This window comes from Cyclopterus lumpus, chromosome 5 (genome assembly GCF_009769545.1).
Source record: "Cyclopterus lumpus isolate fCycLum1 chromosome 5, fCycLum1.pri, whole genome shotgun sequence".
NCBI lineage: Eukaryota > Metazoa > Chordata > Actinopteri > Perciformes > Cyclopteridae > Cyclopterus > Cyclopterus lumpus.
The window spans coordinates 13,586,822-13,607,528 of NC_046970.1; the positions used below are offsets into that span (position 1 = coordinate 13,586,822).

The window sequence follows — 20,707 nt, forward strand, 5'->3', positions numbered from 1 at the left end:
AAACACTCATTACATAAGCCAGCTTCAGTGCTGGGTCAGCACAGGTAATGGTTACTGATAATTTAGAAGGCAGCCCTAATGCTACAGATTCATAGTGTTTCATTACATTTAAAACCAAATACATACAGTGAAACTGTGACACAACTGTTATGCTTTTTCTGGTACACTTCAAACAGTAGTTTGCTGTAGATTTAATATTAAAAGAAGCTATAAAGTCTTTAAAAATAATATATCATTTCATGGTTCATTTCTACTGCAAATTCACTACTTGAATTCACTACTTTAGACCATTAATCCTAACAAAGTGAAATGTACTTGTGCTGTTTTCAGATGCAATCTTTAGGTACTTGTACCTTTGTGAGTATTCCAATTTTTCTTTCTATATGTTTGCTTCACGGAATTTCAGTGTGATTTATTGTGCCATTTTACTCCACTATTGATACTGTAACATATCAGCTTTTAAAATATGATGCATTGCCACAGAAAATAAATACCCTCACCATGACATTTAAATGCTGCTTACACTTTAATGTATCAGTAATACTATTTAAGTAATATAACAGTCATATGAGTCATTCTGAAAAATGTGTAAATAATGTGTACTATTTTTGATACTTCAATACTGGTATTTACGTTGAACTTAAATTTGAAAACATTTCATTGTGATGGACTATTCTTATATAGCATTATTAGTACTTCTACTTAAGTAAAATATCTTCATTATTTATTCCACCACTGGCTCTTGCATTCACTAATATTTTAGGCAATTGTGTGCTTCCAGCTTTGTGTAAGCTGCTTGGCGAAAGCTCTTTCCTGTTACAGCTGTTTCTGTCACAGTTCTAGGACAGAGCCAAGACTCAGATGCAGGGGAAGACACTAGAAATGAGGTGAGGCCAAAGGCAAGGTATTTTTACTAGGCACAAAAGGTCCTACACAGGGTCAAAAACCATAGAAGCAAACAAGGGAAAATACTGCTGGAGAACAATGAACACACAAGGTATGACTTCTTAAAGATATCTGGTTTTCAGAGTTTGGTGTGGAAAAACTTGACAGGCATGCACAGAGTGAAGACCTAAACCCCCTCCAACATTGGCCAGGACTTATCGCCCAGCATCAGTGTCACACTTCACTAATGCTCTTCACTAACTGAATGGGATCAAATCCCTCCAGTGAGGTTCCAAAATCTTGTGGTAAGCTTTCCCAGTAAGGTGGTGGCTGTTATAGCAGCTTACTAATACTCACAGCAGTGGCCTGTCTTTGTCCATCACATGAACAATTTTAATTTGAGTCTTTTCCATCTATTCATCTCTACATCCACAATCACTGTCAGCATGTTGTGATCTTTTCCTTGCTACCGTGTGCATAAGGTGTTGAAGCTCTCACACAGCCTCTGCCAACACATGCAGGCCCACAGCGTGATGAGGTGCTGACTGAGATCACTTTTGAAATTAAGTCAGGTAAAAGAAGATGACGAGGTGATGGCGAACCTGCGTGAAGCCTGTTGGAGTGTGATGAGGTGAATATAGAGTCGGCGTGTCTAACACCAGGGGAAATTAACCGAGGGCAGAGAGCATGGAAAACGAAGGGTGGCCAACAAGCAGAAAATCCTCTCATTAATAAAATCTGCTGATGAAATTAGAACATCTTGATCAGTCACACATACACACTTAACAATGTATAGTCTCCTAATCTTCTTCATTAACCCTTCCATTGACAAATTATGTGGTGAATTTCCATCATTGGAAATGTTCTATTGTGTGTGTGTGCACACGGACACAGATCACTGAGGCCATATCATTTTATTTTGTTGTCAGACAGACTGTTAATGTGAAAGTCACAGGTTCAAAAGCCACACATTTTAGTGTTGTGTATGCTAACCTCCTACCATACAATGTTTAAAATACAAACAACAAATAGCTAATAGGTATAGAACCGACTTGTCTTTATTCAAACATTTGGTTTATTAGAAATGTCTTTTGAAATGTTCCATAACTCTACAGAAACAGAATAGATTGCACCACAACAAAAGCACATATTCCATATTCAAAACACAGTATAAAAATACCTTTAAAAATAGCACCTTTTCTCTGGCAGTAAACATGCAGTCGTGATCAGAAACATGACTTCCCCCAAACAGTAAAATACAATATGTACAAAATATTTGCAGAATATTGTGCTTGGTTCTTCATATTTAATACAAATCAAAAAAACTATATCCATAATATAACCTAACCCAATACAGATGTGCTTGCATAGTAATCATGTAGAGAAGTGTGAGGAGTTATTTTAGGCACCTGAGGCTCTGGAAGTAAAGGTCATGTTCATCCCCTGCAGATGGTATTTGGTGCAGCTCGAGCACTTTCAAGGCTTTCATGGAAATCTCCTGGTTAAACTCATTAATTTCAACCATGTTGGAGAAAAAAAATATTATTTCTCTTTTTTTTGGATTCGGGGTCAATGTTGGATGAATTCAGGTGGCTTTTGTCTTCTCCATAGCAATGTCAACTTAAAGTTGACATTACTACATACTACTTAATATTTACAGCATTTGCTAACCCAAAGGATTTCTTTGAAAAAAAGCTGAAATACTACCACAAAAGTTTCTTTATCCAGACATTACAGTAGAATTATCATCATTACCACAACCTACACCTCTGCCCACTTTGTTACTAAGTCAGGACAGTTAAACAGTTTATATATATATATGGAATGAGTAAAATAATAAAAGCACCTTAGAAACATCCTTGCAGTAAATACCAGTTCAGTGAAGTCCACAAAAAATGTAGTTTGTAGTCTGTGCTGCCAAATCATCCTGTTATGTGTATTTTATTGAGTGTTGTTGAGTATCTACTTGTCGTTCTCTTTGCTAAAGTAGCTTTCACTACTGAAAATCATGATTACAGCCGAAAACAGGCCTAGATTTGTGCGGCTTGCATCGGATGGCACATTAAACTGAAATCATTAGGAAATAAACCAAACATAAGACACCTTCATGAGCAAAGGGAATACTGGGCACACCTAGACCATTTCCTTCTTATTGTCCTAATTCAGCTAAGTTTAATGACTGAAAGTTAAAGCGTCAAGTTTTTGGTTTACTGCTGTTGATCTGTAATAAGGCAGTATGCTTTTACAGAAAATACTTTTAAAGTTACTTAGAACTAGAATTACAGGCTTGCGTTGTGCGCATCCGCAAAGCAGTCGTTTTGCAATTAACATCCATATGTCTTTTCAAAATGTGATAACTTAAGCTATTAATACTATTAGACCATTGTGTGACATAATTAGCATATTCATTCTTGAGTAAAGGCCAAAAACATGTTTTGTGAGGTCACAATGAATTAGTGCCAAATTTAAAGAAATTAGCATTCCTGAGATATCTCATTCACGAGAATGGGACGGACATGAGGTCAAGGTGACCTTTGACCTCCAAAATGTAATAAGTTCATCTGTGAGTCCAGGTTGATGTTTGTGCCAAATTTGAAGAAAATCCCACCTTCTTGAGATATTGTGTTCCCGTGTATGTACACCTAATGCCTCCGGACACAGTTGCTGCCGAGGCTTAAAAGTATGTACCTTTTGAAAAGGTGGAACAAATGCTTGCAATTACCAAATAATGGAAGACGCAGCAATGTGGCAAGGGTATTTCTAATCGGATAAATGCACCTATTTTGACAAAATAACCATCACTTCAAAACAAAGAGACAATTCTTTTCAGTTTGTCAGTGACTGGCTCCACGTAAACAAACACACATAATAATTGAACTATACTTCAAACTACAGCTTCAAAAATGACCACTGAGTTAAAGAAAAACACAAAAAACATCATGAGCTTCACCATATTGATATTTACTTAAGGCTATTGCATTACAATGTAGAGTGAGTCAGGTCATTTTGTTCACTTGCTTTCTGTATACAGATGTAAGTCTAATCATCTGTGTTGCAACACGAAATGGATTAAGGTACTGAAGGTACGGATGAAAGCAAAGACACTATTCTTAAATGTGCCAATGTATTACTGCACAAATCGTACTAACAAACTAACCTAACACTGTTTATCTTTTGGAGAGCCTAAAGCAAGGGAGCCCTCTGGTATCCCCTCTCAACCTCAGGTAAAGTTTGTTTGGGTTTACAGAAACAATAAATAAACAAAAACAAATCTTGAACATTGACATTTGACAAAATAATGATGAGGAGGATTTGTCCTCAATCATCTTGCAGTCTTCAAGGGATGAGGACCTGCACAACAGATCACTCGTTAGTCTACATACATTCAATACTGACATAACCTACAGTGTGTGTGTGTGTGTGTGTGTGTGTGTACCTTCAGCCTCCCCAAGGCAGAGCTCCTCGCAATCCTCCTGGTGGAGGAAGCGGTTGTCGTTTCCGTCACAGCCGCTGTAGATGAAGGGCCTGCAGGCCTGAACCTGACTATTAAAGTACCAGCGCAGAGTGTATCGTCCACAGTTCCCCTCCTCCATGGGCAGCAGGCACAAGTCAGCTGGAGCTGCAGAACACACACAAACACAGGCACAGGCACAGACATGCACGCGCACACACACACACACACACACCCACACACAGACACACACAGACAAACACACAATCAAGAGTGTGCACACAGAGACACAAAGACGCACACACAATAAGAAAAGAGCAGGCCAGGCAGAGAGGAGCTGAGGCAGAGCAGTAATAAAGAGCAATATGGGACCCAAAACAAGCATTCCTGACCACTGAGCTCAAAAACTTTCGATCATTTGACATCATTTCTTTTTATGTAAAGCAAATCATTAGCACTTTTTGGTTTTTGTGTTTGATTTTACTGGATGCCTTTAAGTCAAAAGCAAAACAGCCAACACAGCCTGGGACATGCAGAGAGGACCAGACTTCAGGCAGGCAGGATGGCAGAATGAATCCTTGTTAAATCCCAATACAGCACATGAGCTGGTTTACCTTCCCCTTCGACGCTCCTCTTGATTCTGACTGATCTGGACTTGACTGCTTTCAGAGATGTAACTTTGGCTGCTTTCTGACCATCAGCTCTTGCTGTTTTCTTAACATCAGCTGTGGCTGATTTGTTTTGTTCAACTGTGATTGTTTTGTCATTTTCATCCTTGTTAACCTCACCTGCACACACAGACACACAGCATAGACACATTCAGTACGAATAGAAAGAACAATACATTAGTGTGATAACGGGTTTAAAGATCATGATTGTTCACAGACTCAGGATGGTGGGCGCTTGTAGCAGGCGTGAGTGAAACATTATACAAGGTCAACACGGTCTCTCAATGTCATGAAATGAGCACAAAGTGAAACACACACTGAATATGAAGACACGCTCCTCCAGCACAAATTTGATTATGTGCCGATTGAATAAACCAAATTTGACACACCATCTTCTGTTCATCACATGAAACAGATCAAGTCTGTAGCATGTGAACAAATATTGTTAATGTTGGGGTCATTATAATTAAAAAGTTATTATTCCCGTACTTTTGTCCAATGTGATTGGGAACATTTTAATCACCACCTCCATTGTAGAATTAGGAAAACCTGGAATTCTGCATAATTGTCATAATACAATAATATAATATAAACATATGGAAGTAACAATCAGGTTGACACATTTCTTTGATGTTTATAGTTTGGTCTTTGTTAAGACATATCGCCTAAAAAACACAGTACAAACTTTGTTTCCCCAGCTTTAAAGCAGGGAACACAAACCTGAACAGGTTTTTCATACCATGAGCTCATTTCACACAGTTCATGCGAGACCAGGTTGGTTAAGGTGGTGCTCAGTGTATTGGAAAGCGCTATGTCACTGCACGGTAGCATCGGACACAGTATGAAACTCAGTACCATCGCTGTGGTCGGCAGAGGGAGTGAAGTAGAGCAGCTCGTCCAAGGGGTCGTCGTAGGACTGGATGGAGTAGATGTGCTCGTAGTCGGGGTCGTTGGTGTTCACCACCACACGCAGCTCACGGCCTGAGAGAAATGCAACACCACACAGGTCAGAGATCTCCTTCACCTGCATCTGACGACCTTCAAGCTTCAGACAGATGGAAGGCTCTGGACCATATTGGCACAACTCAAGAAGACTATAAATACAAGTACAAAATAGTCAGTGAGCCTATTCACTAACATTTGTATTTGTCTGGATACGCCTATAGAATACATTATGTGGGAATGTAACACAAATGGAGTCCTCTGTTTTCTTAATGAGAAAACCACCCAGTTGTGAGAGGTCTCCAGACCCAGCGCCACCAAGTTAGACCTGTTTGTTAGGGACGGACGGACAGGCAGACAGACACACAGATCAAGGTCGACAGGCAGAGCGATGGACGAACACACTCACCCTCCTCACCCTTCACGACCAGTTGTTGCTCTGGTGCAGGCCGAGCCCTGTTCGGGGGCTGGGACCGATTTACTGGGCCTGTACCTGAGAGAGCCAGATAGGACGGGGAGGAGCGAACAGGTACACCGAGGGAGCGGAGACAGGATTTAGAGAGTGAGAGGGACCAGGTAAGTGTTACAAAAGGGGGACCGGAAAGGTAACATGATAGGATAGAACATTCTGGTAGTAATACCTTCAGACACATGAGCCAACAACAAAAACAACAACCCCGAAGCCCCACAAAAATCATTCCACCGTTCCAACATACACACCAGCTGAAAGGATTTACAGAGTTTTTGTAAGATTGGTCACCATGAGGCAATCTTCCAAAGACGGGTTGTAATCCTTTAAGGATTCAAGTCGCTGCTGCATGGACTTGAATCCAAGTCAAATCATCGCTGATTCAACTAAAGACTGCTGCCTCAAACCATCACTGATTTGTACATTATGAAATGCTTAACTACTTCTGAGGTATGAATAATAAAATAAACAGTGAAATCTTTGCTTTTGCTTCATTATTAGTAACACTACATAGTTATAGTAACTGCTGCTTCACAACACTGATGAAGTCTTGCATTGATAAACTTTGAGAAAGTTGATCATTTTGAGTTTTTTTCCAATTGTCTTTTAATTAATGTATTTTATCCAGTCTCAGTAATTGGAGAAAGTATGTTGTTAATTAAGTCTTTATAATAATGGTAGGTAATGTAACTATGATTGTTTTGTGTGCATGGGGTTAAATGATACTGTAAAAAACACACACAAATGCCGACAGACTCCACAGCAGTATTTGTGGTATAGTGTGCGTCTGTGACTCATGATAAATCACAGCCCTTCTGTCCAACCTTCTCTCTTCTGCTGCAGTCGATTGGCTCACTCACCTCCACACGCTGAGGATCAGACAGATGGACAGGCAGGAAGCAGAAACAGAGGGAATAAAAAAGGTCAGCTTAAAGAGCCATGGCATTGTTGTAGTTCTCTGCAACTTCTTTTGTATCATACTTTCAAAGAGTTTAGCTGAAGCTGTGACTGATATGCCGTGTATACCATCTGAAGTTCAACTTGGGGACAACTCTGTTATAAATTAGCAATGCAAGCTGCATGAAAGACTCACCACAGTGCTGACTCATCTCGGAGCGAACGTACTCTCTGACCTCATACTCCTGAATTGGAAACAAAGAGTGGGAAGATAGAAACAAAAAAAACACACACTTACAAACACAACCCTAATATAGCTTTGTGTGTGTGTGCTGTTTGATGTACACATTCAAATTGAACCCCCACGGTAAGGCTCAAGCACTGACCGTCATGCCCGGGTCTCCTCTATCTCCCTTGGCTCCATCTGGTCCCAACTCTCCCTGCAACATGGTCACGTATTAGGACACACGACACACAGGGGCAGCACATTTATTAATTAAGCTTAGATCAGGTGCAGCATATGAACTAAATGCTAAGTCAAAGTGAAAGATCAGCAATTGTGACTTTTACAGATACATACAAAAAGATTTCCCAGTCTCGACATCCTTTACCAATGTATTTTGTCGGACCAAAAATTCCAATAGAGGCGTTAATAAAATGTCGTTGTCATTTCAAGTTACCAGTTTTACTGGAATTCAAAAGTTAATTTGAATAAGATTTTCAAAGGTTTTTGATAAGGGAACCATGCAATCAAAGTGGTTTCCTATCAGAGATGTTTGCCAAGAAAAAGACCAGGAGACGAGTGTGACACTCACCTGCTCTCCTCGCTCCCCTGGGATCCCTGGGATACCACGTGGACCAACCGTGGAGGGACCAAATGGACCTCTCTCTCCCTGACAAGGTAAAACAACATTACAACATACAACATGTCTACAACAATCTTTACAAAGATCTCTGGACAGGTTGTATTTGCCTGCATAGCTTCAGTGAAATCAAAGGTAGATAATTGATTCTAGTCCACTGCTATCTATTCTCCAAAGATGCTGCTACTATACTCCTTCAGTTCACACACGCAATATGCAAAAGTGATTTCACTATGATGCAGACTTTAAAGCTATAGAGAATATGACTTAATGCAGTTCTGGTGCACAAGTATTGTGCCATTATGTGTTTACAGTTGTTTTGCATTAGTGCTGATCTGATCTGTTAATAGGATGGGAAATGAATACTCAAGTCTTCCTTTCAGCCTGCACCAAAGCAAAAATATTGGTTTGGGAAAATAATGCAACTGGGTTGACTCAGTGTCTCATTCTGAAAAAAGGTGTGCCCATAAAAGAGACTCAATATGGCCCTGCTCTCCTTTCACCAGCTCTCTTTCTTGATTTGATGATGCACCAGACAAGCCAGTCGAACGCAGGGCCCATCAAACTGTCACTCATTATGATGAAGTAATACACAGAAATCAAACAAAACGAGCAGTCAGGTGAAGAAGAAACAGGAGAACAAACTAAGGAGAAAAACAAAAGACTGTATTCTTTTTATAGAAGTCGTAAATCATATTCCTCACAAATGTCAAAAACAAAATCTTTGTTGCTCCTCACACATCTCTGACTGCTGCTATTTTGTGCACTTGCATATTGACATGTTAGTCTATTCTTGCTTCCATTATACATTCTTTTTCTTTGCTAGATTGCCATGAAATGCGTGCACAGTCATACTTGATGGGTTACCCATTAGCTGGTCTACAAATTCTTGTTGAATTGTCATTATATCCTATCTTGTCACTTTAATAGACATCTGCCTCCATAAGGTGGAGAAGTATGGAATTCGCCATTATCAAGCCAAAGTAAGCATAGTCACCTTCTGTCCCTGGAGCCCCTCTGGGCCTTTAGCACCAGCAAGTCCCTGAGTGCCACTCAGGCCCGGTGCCCCATCCACTCCCCTGGGGCCAGGGGGACCAGGTACACCAGACATACCCTACATGTATCACAGAGACAGGTAATTATGAATCTAAAGGTTCCCTGTATGTAGCTCTAAGGATGAGCCATGTTGTGCTTCTGATAGTACATACATAATATGGAGCTTAGAGACAACATGTAAGCTCACACTGTACTGGTAAGTTAGAAACTCACCCTTTCACCTTTCTCTCCCTGAGTTCCTCTGGGTCCTGCAAGGCCGTCAAATCCACGGTCGCCCTACACAGTCAAAGAAAAGTGTTAACACTTTATATTGGACACATTTACAGTTAGTCAAATACACATTAAAGTTAGACAGCACATACCTTGGGACCGACTAGTCCTTCTTTTCCAGGAGTCCCTAGGGCTCCAGAAGGTCCAAGTTCCCCCTGGAAAACACAGAGAGCATGGCTGTAGACTAATCTTAAGAGCACATAGAGGTATATAATACAGCACATAGTGTCAGTTTGACGTTACTCATACCTGTTCACCTTTTCTTCCTGGGAGGCCTGATCTCCCATGTGTACCAGCATCCCCCTAAACACAAACACTCATTCAATTTCCAAAGTACTTACCACACATTACATGACTCATACATGTCTGACTCATAACTTATTCAAAACGACAACGAGGAACTTTCATTTTGTGTTGATTTAGCACTCCCTATGGACAAAAGCACCAGAGTCGCTCTCCTCCTCCCGACAAAACTTCAACCGCAGGTCGAAGGCGTTTGCAAAGCTGGATCTTACCTGGGCTTTGGATATCGGCCGATACCGATTAGATAATACAGTATTTATTTAATAAGCTGCATGCGTTACTGTATGCCCAGTGACTGGGCTCATTCTTTTATATATGAAGCAATGGGTACATAAATACATGGATATGTATTACTGGTAAATTGATTGAATTGTTATTAATTACAATAATGGGATCCGATATCAACCCATTTGTCACCTAAACATGATCAAGCCGTTTCGGTATTGCTGCATTTCTAATCACCACAAAAGGATCCACTTCACAGACTACGAGCTATCAGTGACATTTTAACTTCTTGGTTCATTATTGGGACAGAAAAAATACCTGGGTGGGAAATTACCACTATACAATTGCTTCATTCATGCTGATTTCCTCTCCTCTTTCTCCTCCAAATCAAATTCTTAAGTCTTGATCCCACCTTTTCTCCTTTGAGTCCATCATTTCCACAAGCTCCTTTGGGTCCTCGGTCACCCTGGAAGCAAATAAGTTCATCTTTGAAAGACGCACATGAAGAAGCTTGTGAGTGACAAAGGGACAAGATGCTCTAAACCAGCCGGACAGAGAGCCCATCCATTGACACAGACCACCGGTGTGGCTGGGGTTTTGGTCACAAATTAACATGTAATATCAAACACATTCTATAAAAAACCTCCATTCAATCCCTTTACAGAGTGTTATGTGCACAACTATTTAGTCTTCAGGAAGTAAATGGTTGAGGCCAATAAATAGTCTTGCATATAAACAGTTAATTGAGGTTATTGTACTTTTGTAAGAATAATTGTACGTTGGATTTTGTTAACTTTGGACAGAGCCAAGTTTGCTTTATTTCCCAAAATGTCAAACTATTGCTTCAAAGCTTCAACGTCTCATCCAATTGAGAAATGTTGAACTTTGTACATTTTTAGAGAGGTCTAAGATTGCTTCTGATGCTGTTTGTAGGTAAATATTTGTGTGTGACTGGCTGCATATGTTGTATGTCTTCTTTCTGTACTTTCTCCAGCTGGTGACTGTGGCTCAGTGGTGAGTAGGTTTGTCTTTCAATCAGCCGATCCCCGGCTCCGCTAGCCCATGTCGATGTGTCCTTGGGCAAGACTTTTAACTCCAAATTACTCCCGTAGCTGTGCCTACGGTGTGTGAATGTGTGTGGATGTTAGTTAGTCCTGATGTCCAGGTAGCTCCTCCCATCAGTGTATGATTGGGTGTGAATGGGTTAAAGCGCTTTGAGTGGTCGGAAGAATAGAAAAGTGCTATACAAGTACAGTCCATTTAATCTGGTCTCTCTTGCAAAATACATATGTGTCAATGAGATAACCTGATAAAGGTTATCAAAATAAAAAAAACTAGCTTGTCTCCACACATCTGAATTGTCGCCCACGTCTTTGATCGCTTCAGTGATTAAAATATAATTCAAATGAATAAATTAATTGAAAGACAAATGGGCATTAATTCTATCAGGCTTAGCAAACCACCTATTTTTGCGTGTTAATAATCATAATGATAGGGTGAAAGCATATGTTCTGCATGGATATCTTTAATTTAATCCTCTGCAATAATATCCATTTTATGCTAGTATTGACTTGTGATCGTCATCACCGACTCCTGAATGATGCTTGAAGGTTGAAACCACACAGAAAAAACAAACACACAAGCACACAGCCACAAAGAAAATACCTTGATTCCTCTCAGTCCTACAACACCAAGCTCTCCCTTCTCCCCCCTCTGCCCTGGTATCCCGTCTTTTCCTCGTAAACCCTGGAAGAGAGAACAGAAAACATCCCTTTGTCTGTCCACCAAAGAGATAAAACCACACACACAAAATGCTAAATCTATATTTGGATGGAATTAAAATCACAGACCGATTCGCCAGGTACTCCAGGATGGCCAGCTTCTCCCTGCAGGGAGATGACAGAATTATAGTTATTAGAGCAATCACAATTATTACATGTACTAACTACTGACTGGCTTTGCTATTCATTCTGACACTGATTTAATCACAATAATCAGCCATGCTCAGCATTACTCACCTTTTGTCCACCAGGGCCACGGGCCCCCGGGAATCCAATGGATCCTCTTTCTCCCGGCTCTCCCCTCAGTCCCTAATGTCAAATACACGCATGCACAGAAATATGCATATTGATCATTTGTGATATCAGTATAGCGGCCTCTTTGTTGGTGCGACATAAGAATATTGTTTAAATGTCATCTTTTCCTTGTTGCATTACAGTTAAATGAATGAGTTAAATAATCAATTGATGCGTCTGCTTGGCCATCCAATCCATGTTACTAATTATAATATATCCATCAACTACTAGTTCAGATACAATTATGTTAAAACTAACTATCTCTCTGAGAAGTACTCAAATAAGCACCATTTTGATAATTGTTTTTGAGCAATACTGCTGTTGTCAGCTTCTGAAAATGTCTCTGCTTCATATCTGAAGTTGGTTGGATGAAACCAGAAATGTGAAGATATCACCATGGATCTTTTAAAATTCAGGAGGATATTTATCAATAATTTCTGACATTTCCTTCACCAAATCGTTTGTAAATTCCACCAACAAAAATGTTTTTTTACGTAGAACAAAAAACAAAAAAATAGCATTAGTAGCATCCATAACACCATAACATATGTTCAGACAAGAAACACATTTACCTGCTCCCCGAGAGGACCCTCTTGACCTTTCCCCCCTTTTTCTCCCTGCACACCTTTGGTTCCCCTGTCACCCTAAAATGAAACAACAGTCACATCCACAACAAGCAAAAAAATGAACAAACATCTTATTATATTCAACATTTGGACCCATCCAGGTGTTAACTGACTGTTTCTCCTTTATTGCCCCTTTCTCCAGCAGGTCCTCCCACCAGCACGGTGTCCCCCTGTGAGTGACAGTACAGCTGTAAACATCTGGCTTCTCCCCAAAGCCAAAACATCAACAAACAATGTTTCATACTGTAACCTTTCCTTAAGCGGTGTCACTTTTATTATCGTAGCTCATTAACATTGTGTGTATTCATATATTCCTCCTGCTCTCTCATGAAAGAGCTCTTTCAAAACAGACACAATGCGTCTTATATTCCTCTATCCATTTTTGTGTCAGAGGGAGAGAGATAGTGCTTAATAGATATTAAAATGCACACACCTTCTCTCCTTTGTCACCTTGCAGCCCGATGTCCCCCTGAAAAAAGAAATAGCTTGAGCAAAACATTTCATTCAGCCGTTTCAATTTAATTCACCATTATACATAAGCAAAAGACCGGGGGAGGACACAACTAGCATGATGACACATAACAATGGGAAAAGGCCTGGTAGAATTCACCTTCTCTGCCCGAATACCACGATTCCCTGGGGGACCCTGATAAACACACAAACAAACACACTCCCATTACATACTGGTAGAAACACCGTGCCTGTTTTTAACTCAGGGCTATGTTTACTTGTATATATACAGCCTCTTGGTAAATTAAGCATTTTGTAAAACACAACACTAAAAAAAAGTTTAAAGCTTGAGACTGAGTGTCCATATAGTGTTTTTATGAATGGCAGTGCACCGGAGAGTGCTTCCTCCACAGTGACGACACCCGCAGCTTTCTGAAAAGTTCAGCGATTTTCAACAGGAAGCGCTAGGAGCTGTGGCTCTGAAGAAAGATGGTGGGTGCAAGGTTTCTGGGGTTGGCGGCCACACGCAGCCGCTTTCTCCTAATTTGGAACATTATATGGACACTCTGCCTTAATGGAGAGGCTTTGTTGGTGTATGTTGTGTTACTGAGTGATGGATAAGAAAGTTATCCAATATTATTTACCGTTGGCCCTCTCTCCCCATCCGAGCCAGCCCGGCCCTCCTCTCCCTAAGACATGCCAGACAGAAAAAAGAACACAAACACACCAGTTTCTATCATCCATAGGCAGATCACGTCAAATCTTCAATAAAACACTACTGGCACCGATTTCTTACTCTCATCCCCGTTTCTCCTCTCTCTCCTCTGGGACCGGGGACTCCAACGCCAACCTCCCCCTGGCAGCAGAAATAATATGTACACCCTTCAAAAAAATCCATTAACATTTAAGCAGGAAGGAAGAAATATGTGTGTCGCTTGGATAGTCACCTTGTCCCCTTGGACCCCGTTGGTACCAGGAGAGCCCTATAAAGTATTAATAATAAAAGATTAATAAATCATAATTCATCACTCATCTGTTTTTGTTGATTTCCCTTTCTCTCTCAGACATGTTTGTAGTAACAAAAACAGCATCTAAACTCACTGTCTGTCCAGGAGGACCAGCAGGTCCAGGGGGTCCGACATTCCCTGCACGGCCTGCAAAGCCCTGGATACCCTGAAAATGAGACCTCAATAATTGAAAACAACACACAGATGTTAAGAGAAAAAGCATACAGTATTGTGTTATCAGCGGCTCCACCAACCCTCTCCCCTTGTTGTCCGGGAGGTCCTAGTTGTCCAGTTTCTCCTCTCAGGCCAGGCGGCCCAGCACCACCTGACTTCCCCTGTAGCCCCGGAGGTCCAGCTGAACCAGGAAGGCCTGAATCTCCCTGAAATTAAACCAGAGTTAGATTGTGGACCTGTCTCACATCTGATAAATACATTTACTGATTAAAGAGGTAAACACATACAGTAGTTTATCCTATGTTGAACCACATGCTGTTACCCACCTTTAAGCCTTGAGGCCCAACCAGACCAGGAGGACCGAGCAGTCCTATGCCCTTCTCTCCCTGCAACACACATGTTGTCATTATGCTCACATGGATTGGTTTTGATTCCAGGCAAATTAATAAAAATCCATGACAGAAGCTTACCTTATCTCCTTTTGGCCCTGAAGAACCCTGTGACCCCTGCATACAAAACAAATGTAATGTGTGAAAATAAGACTCATTCTAATAATACCGTACTGGAAAGAAAACAGAAACATGTAAACCATTGATTTTTTCATTATTATTATTATTTAATAATAATAATAATAATGAAAAAATAATGGTTATTATTAAATAATAATAATAATAATAAAGAAAAGTTGCTTTGTTCAAACACATTTCTGCATGCCCCCTAAATATTGGTTTGGCATTCATTATGATACAGGTGAAGACACGTTCCATCAGTTTGAGTGTGTACTGTCAGTGCCTCGTTAACCTCGACCACACATAATCAAAACCATCAGAGGAGATTGGTCACAATTACAGTTTACACTTTTAGAGACTTTACAAACACTGCTGTAGAACATTGATTAATCAAGATTAACTTAAATAGTTGGACTGACCTTGAAGAGAAACAGTTTGGCATAAAGAATGCTTGTTTTAAATGTGTGGAAAATCTGCTTTTACCAGGATCATTGCATATTTTCTGCACTCATGTCTTAATGATATGACATTTCTGTTATCAAGAAATCAAACGCTGAAGTAGGATGTGATTACCTAACTAAGATGATCAAAATATCCAATTTGGAGCTGATTATTGCAGCTGATTATGCTCACAACCCTGGATTACCAGTGTGGTGCCCTAGGGTGTCCAAACTTTAAGTGTTTCATGTAAACAAATGTCAAATTTCCACAAGGGTATAAAGACCATAAATCTACATGAACTTATAGCACAGGCCGGGCAACACGAGGGGGTCTTAAGGGGCCTCAGTCGTATTTTTGCTCCTTCAGTGAAGCTTTTTCTTTAAATCTAAGATAAATAACAAAACCCCCGAAAACAGTTGGCTGAGATACATGATGTGACTGTCGATTTGCATTCAGCTTTCAGAACCATGAACAGCGCTGTTTGTCGTGTGTAAAGGGTGCATTTGTACGTGCGGCAAAGTCCAGCACATGGATAAACAGATTTTTCAGCAAGCACTTAATTCAGCGCTTGCTTTTCGTGGTTGTAAATATAACTTTATTCCTCAGAAAGAGAGAGAGAGAGAGAGATAGAGAGAGAGCTAGAGATACAAGCCGCAAACAGCTGTTTTCACGCACCTCTCTCGATTGATTTTGACCGCTTGCAATCCAAGTATATTTTTAATCATGGCTATGGGTCATGATTGTTTTTATTTTATAGTTTAGCAACAACCGCTTAGCTGATGCCAGTTAATTTTTAATTTCTATAGAAATATTTTAAAAGTCTAGTCAATGTCTTAATTATTTGGTGCTCCCAGGCACTCGCCTGATTCCATGTCATCTGTCCCTTCGTACTAAATAGCAATATGCTGCATTTGTTCATATCAATGTGAAAATCTAAGCTTGCTGTAGTTATTCACATTGTTATCGTAAAAACCTTTACCTTAAATTACACGCTACTTATGGTAGTCTAATGGTGGCATTACATTACCTCTGAGGCAAATTTGTAATTTGTGATATTGGGCTATACAAAATAAACTGAATTGAATTACACCTTCACTAATAGATTAAAGACATTAGATATTTAGAAACAAGATATATGCAAATAACAAAAAACACATTCAGTAAATAACATATGAGAGTCTTGTTACAAAAAAAAAAGAAATCTAGAAATCAAACAGTGGCAGTGGAAGCTGATAACGCACATCTTCTCCGGGCTCTCCTGGTTCACCATCCACTGCCTAGTATGAAGACAGATAACATGATGAGTAAATATTATGTGAACTTTATTAATATGCTTTTCCTTGCAGCATGATTGAACTCACTCTCTCTCCTTTGTTGCCAGCAGCTCCTTTGTCTCCCCTGTTACCCTGAAAGACAGCAGATATTAGGGATCGGCGTAAATGAAAAAGACTGTCTTGTGGAGTGAGCCTTCAGTGCTCATGCTTTAGGCAGACTCACCTTTTCTCCAGGTAAACCTCTCTCTCCAGTTGTGCCCGGCAGTGTTAGACCACTAAGACCCTGCATCAATCATAACCGCAAGGTGATGTCAGCGGAATTCAGTTGCTCTGTTCTGCTTCTTAATTTACAAACTTTTAGTATTTTGATTTTCAGATAATAATGCAATAATTGAGTATGTTACAGAATTAAAGAACATTTCAAGTAGCTACTTCCTCATTATTGCCATTAACCGTGACTCACCCTCTCTCCTTTGGCTCCAGGTGGTCCAGCCACAGCCTGTAAGAGTGCAGACATTTTTTGAAAATAATAGTAATTACCTGCGCAGCATAGTATGGCTTCTTGTTCTTGTATGAAAAGACATATATGTGTAACAGCTCAAAGATTAAGAGCCTTAATACCTTTGGCAAAGACATATAATAAAAGGCTTAAAGATTGCACTTTCTTCTCTGTGAAGTCCAACTGTGGAGCTGGAAAATGCTTTTTCTCTTCAATTGTGTGTGTGTGTGTGTGTGTGTGTGTGTGTGTGTGTGTGTGTGTGTGTGTGTGTGTGTGTGTGTGAGAGAGAACAAATGGAGCTGCTGAGCAGATGGGCAATTGTTGCCTCGTTATTCATCAAACTAGTGAACTCACTGACAGTGTCACCGTGGCTCTGTCCAGGGTGCTGAACCCGGGGCAGTCGGCAGTGAGGGAGCTGTTTGAGATACTCATCGCGATTCATGTCAATATTACAAACAGCATGAATGGCCGTGACTACAGAATGCGTGACAATCAGGCTCCATCTTTGTGTAATTTTATCCCTCTCTAAATACCGCCAAACCGACATTACATCTCTAACACAACGGTTCCACATCTGTATAAGCAAGTCACTGTAAATGTGTGCGCTAATACATGCCATTATGATATCTGGCAGCAATCCTGGAAAGACTCAAGTATTTTATTAATAAGCTGCGCTCGAGGCTAAAAAGTTGGATTGCTCTGTAATCAGACAAGGTGAATATGCACCACAGCAACAGCAAATTACCTGGATACAGTGCAATTTATTTTAAAAGATAAGGTGCACTTAAAGATTACTAATAGTTTGGTAGCAGTTCATCTCATAAAAAGAATCCGATTGGTGCTGCCACAATATTTGCAGTGTATTAATATTGATATTGTAATAGCCATATTGGATAAAAAGTGAACAGAGATGATTTTGACTCGTGTGATGATGTGATGAGCCCTGCAGAGAGAAAGTTATGAATACATGTGACCTTCTCTGTCATTTTCAGTCTCCCTGAGCTGAAATGTGGCTTAATTGAGATCCTCATCATCAGAATTGGCCCGGATGTTATCACGCTGCGCCAATCCCTATTAAACAGATGACTGCAGTCATTCAAATACAGAGAACTGGCTCGCAATAATATGTCAGTGTCAGTGGTAAGGTAGTTTGCATGTATAATCCAAGTGGCGCTGACAAATCACTGTTGAGCAGAAGCAGAACTTACTATAATGTAGGAGTTCAAGTTAGTCATCTACCAAAGTGTGCTTTGCACTTAAAATGTTAATGCATGTACATTTTAAGAGAATAATATTAAATTCAAGCAATAATGGGAGCAGTTACATTAGAACATCCAGTTCACTCTGATTTGCCAATTCCAGAAATAGATTGTGTGCGGTAGTGAATGATAAGATGATGAACTCTTAGAACTAGCATGCATTATATCTGTGAAGACTGTTCTCAGGCTCTTATTCTTGTTCTATCTAAATATATATTCTAATCTAGACCAGTTTTTGCCACTTGCAGACTGGCTGTTAATAGAACACTTAAGCCAATTATCCAAAAATCTATACAAGGATTTAGCTGAAATTCACATTCATGGTTGATTCTTCGGTTATTTTTAGAGTGGGAGGCACTTCAGACCTACACAGGGATTTTCCCCATTTAGCTACATTTATGCAAACAACTCCAGAGCTGTATTGCTGCAGATAATATAGACATATGAGGGTAGTGTGAACATAAAGAGTGACTAAATATGTTCCGATATGTGCCAGAGAATTTGATCTTTGAATGTCAATCAATAACAGTCATATAACAGAAAGATACCACTGAGAGAACTTGCAAGGGAAGATGGAGCTCTTGTTTTTCTGCCTTACCCAAGCTCAAAATAACCGGCAAATTTTATGCTGGCTATTTGATATTACAGAAGGTAGCTCACTCACAGAATAAAAAAAATAATGTAACTATAAGAGTTGGGTGTGTCTCCTGATTCTGGGTACCATATACACCTTAGGATAAATTAATGAAAACCAATTACTCAAATGTTTTCATTCAGATCTGTAGCTTTGGACACGTTTTCACCAGGACACATACAATTCATAACCGACACTAATTATCTCCTAAATTAGATGTATGTAGCCAACCACCTTGTTTGCATATGTCGACGCAAAATGAAAAACAGATGAGAGCAGGTTATCTGGTGCAACTCCATCAAAGTACGATGTTCTTGTGCTTCATGTTGCTAAGTAGAGTTCAGTTTATGACTTAAACACCCTCAATTTCTGCCTTGCCCATTGTATTGACTTCAACTACAGGCTACGGAAAGATCCCCTCATCGATAGAGATTGTCTACATATTCTAAGGTTTTCTGTTTGAGAGCCATTTGGAGCGCTGATCTTGTTCCTCTCCATACAGCCTCATACCTCACACTGCTGCAGCCTACTACGACATATCAAACATCAGTTTATAGAGACAGCTAGCAGCAGCATATAACCAGCTAACAGTGGTACATCTGGACAACATTACATTGTGTACAAATTGTGAATGTCTCTGGAGCACAATTTAGGTTACAATCGGCACCGGCCCCAGGTGGACAAACAACAGCAGCCCAACCACAGCCCCTGAAGGAAGACTCAGAATAGGCATCAGATGAAAACTGGCACAGTTAGAAGCTAATAATAGCACTACAGAAATGTTTTTTTTGTATCACTTCTGGCGGCAAATAATTCTGTAGCTGTTATCACATCCAATAAAATCTCCCACAAAACCAATTTCATTGACTGTCCTTTTAGCCAAAGGCTGCTCGGTAGATACAGCATGTTCTCACCTTCCCTGGAGGACCGCTGTCTCCCTGCTCCCCCTTCAAACCAGCATGGCCTGGAGGTCCAGCAATGCCCTGAGGAACAAATTACACAATGAGGACGCAGAGGAAGACCTGATAAAAACAGCACAGTGCACACTGCCTATTACAGAAACAGTCGCCGCATGAAAACATACAGACATTGGCAGATAGTGAAACACATACACACACACACACACACACAAACACACACACACACGCACACACACACCTGCTTTCCTGGTAATCCAGGTATTCCTTCTTTGCCAGGCACCCCATCTCTTCCAGGGACTCCTGGTTTACCCGATTCACCCTGAGGAGCAGCACATACTTCAGTAGGTTTGTAGTATGTGTATTCACAAGCATGTGCAGTCACATTTGCATTTGAGTGCACTACAAAAGGTAGCAAATCATCTAAAAAGATATGTGCTTCAATTAACACCACACATCATCAATTAATATGGATCAGTAATGGGGTCTCCACTTATTTTACATATTTTTTCCATAATAATCACACAAACAGCCAACAGTTGACAACCAAAAGGAAAAGGTTGCAGAAGAGTTATAGAAAGTCCGGACAGTGTACACAACATGCCGAGAGGATTGCTCATTTTCGGTACAACAAATCACACGTTATGTAACTTGCCTTTTTCAAATTATGAACACAAAACAAAGCTGAAGCCGCCATTTGTCACCAAAAGCTTGGTACACATGTTTTGGCATTTCTATTTAATTACCTTCACATTTTCAGTTATAATTAAAATGCCCCAGGCTAAGAACATTTCTTCAATGTTACACTTCCTC

General features: G+C 40.2%; 1 protein-coding gene across 1 annotated transcript in view; it reads right to left on the reverse strand.

The window, feature by feature from the left end:
• Positions 1-2,452: 2,452 nt before the first annotated feature.
• col7a1 (collagen, type VII, alpha 1) overlaps positions 2,453-20,707 on the reverse strand; it is a 54,259-nt gene continuing 36,004 nt past the window's right edge. Inside the window, exons 86-119 of the mRNA XM_034533592.1 lie at positions 20,136-20,216; positions 19,892-19,960; positions 17,049-17,084; positions 16,809-16,868; positions 16,673-16,717; positions 16,553-16,588; positions 14,832-14,867; positions 14,688-14,747; positions 14,442-14,567; positions 14,282-14,353; positions 14,128-14,163; positions 13,977-14,036; positions 13,825-13,869; positions 13,341-13,376; positions 13,164-13,199; positions 12,844-12,900; positions 12,677-12,748; positions 12,048-12,119; positions 11,880-11,915; positions 11,695-11,775; positions 10,442-10,495; positions 9,751-9,804; positions 9,594-9,656; positions 9,445-9,507; positions 9,173-9,289; positions 8,128-8,205; positions 7,699-7,752; positions 7,509-7,557; positions 7,276-7,284; positions 6,356-6,439; positions 5,860-5,985; positions 4,951-5,124; positions 4,322-4,504; positions 2,453-4,236 (exon numbers count right to left, since the gene is read on the reverse strand). Of these exons, the coding sequence (XP_034389483.1) occupies positions 4,208-4,236; positions 4,322-4,504; positions 4,951-5,124; positions 5,860-5,985; positions 6,356-6,439; positions 7,276-7,284; positions 7,509-7,557; positions 7,699-7,752; positions 8,128-8,205; positions 9,173-9,289; positions 9,445-9,507; positions 9,594-9,656; positions 9,751-9,804; positions 10,442-10,495; positions 11,695-11,775; positions 11,880-11,915; positions 12,048-12,119; positions 12,677-12,748; positions 12,844-12,900; positions 13,164-13,199; positions 13,341-13,376; positions 13,825-13,869; positions 13,977-14,036; positions 14,128-14,163; positions 14,282-14,353; positions 14,442-14,567; positions 14,688-14,747; positions 14,832-14,867; positions 16,553-16,588; positions 16,673-16,717; positions 16,809-16,868; positions 17,049-17,084; positions 19,892-19,960; positions 20,136-20,216 (2,289 nt within the window). The 3' untranslated portion in view covers positions 2,453-4,207. The remainder of the gene's footprint in view (positions 4,237-4,321; positions 4,505-4,950; positions 5,125-5,859; positions 5,986-6,355; positions 6,440-7,275; positions 7,285-7,508; positions 7,558-7,698; positions 7,753-8,127; positions 8,206-9,172; positions 9,290-9,444; positions 9,508-9,593; positions 9,657-9,750; positions 9,805-10,441; positions 10,496-11,694; positions 11,776-11,879; positions 11,916-12,047; positions 12,120-12,676; positions 12,749-12,843; positions 12,901-13,163; positions 13,200-13,340; positions 13,377-13,824; positions 13,870-13,976; positions 14,037-14,127; positions 14,164-14,281; positions 14,354-14,441; positions 14,568-14,687; positions 14,748-14,831; positions 14,868-16,552; positions 16,589-16,672; positions 16,718-16,808; positions 16,869-17,048; positions 17,085-19,891; positions 19,961-20,135; positions 20,217-20,707) is intronic.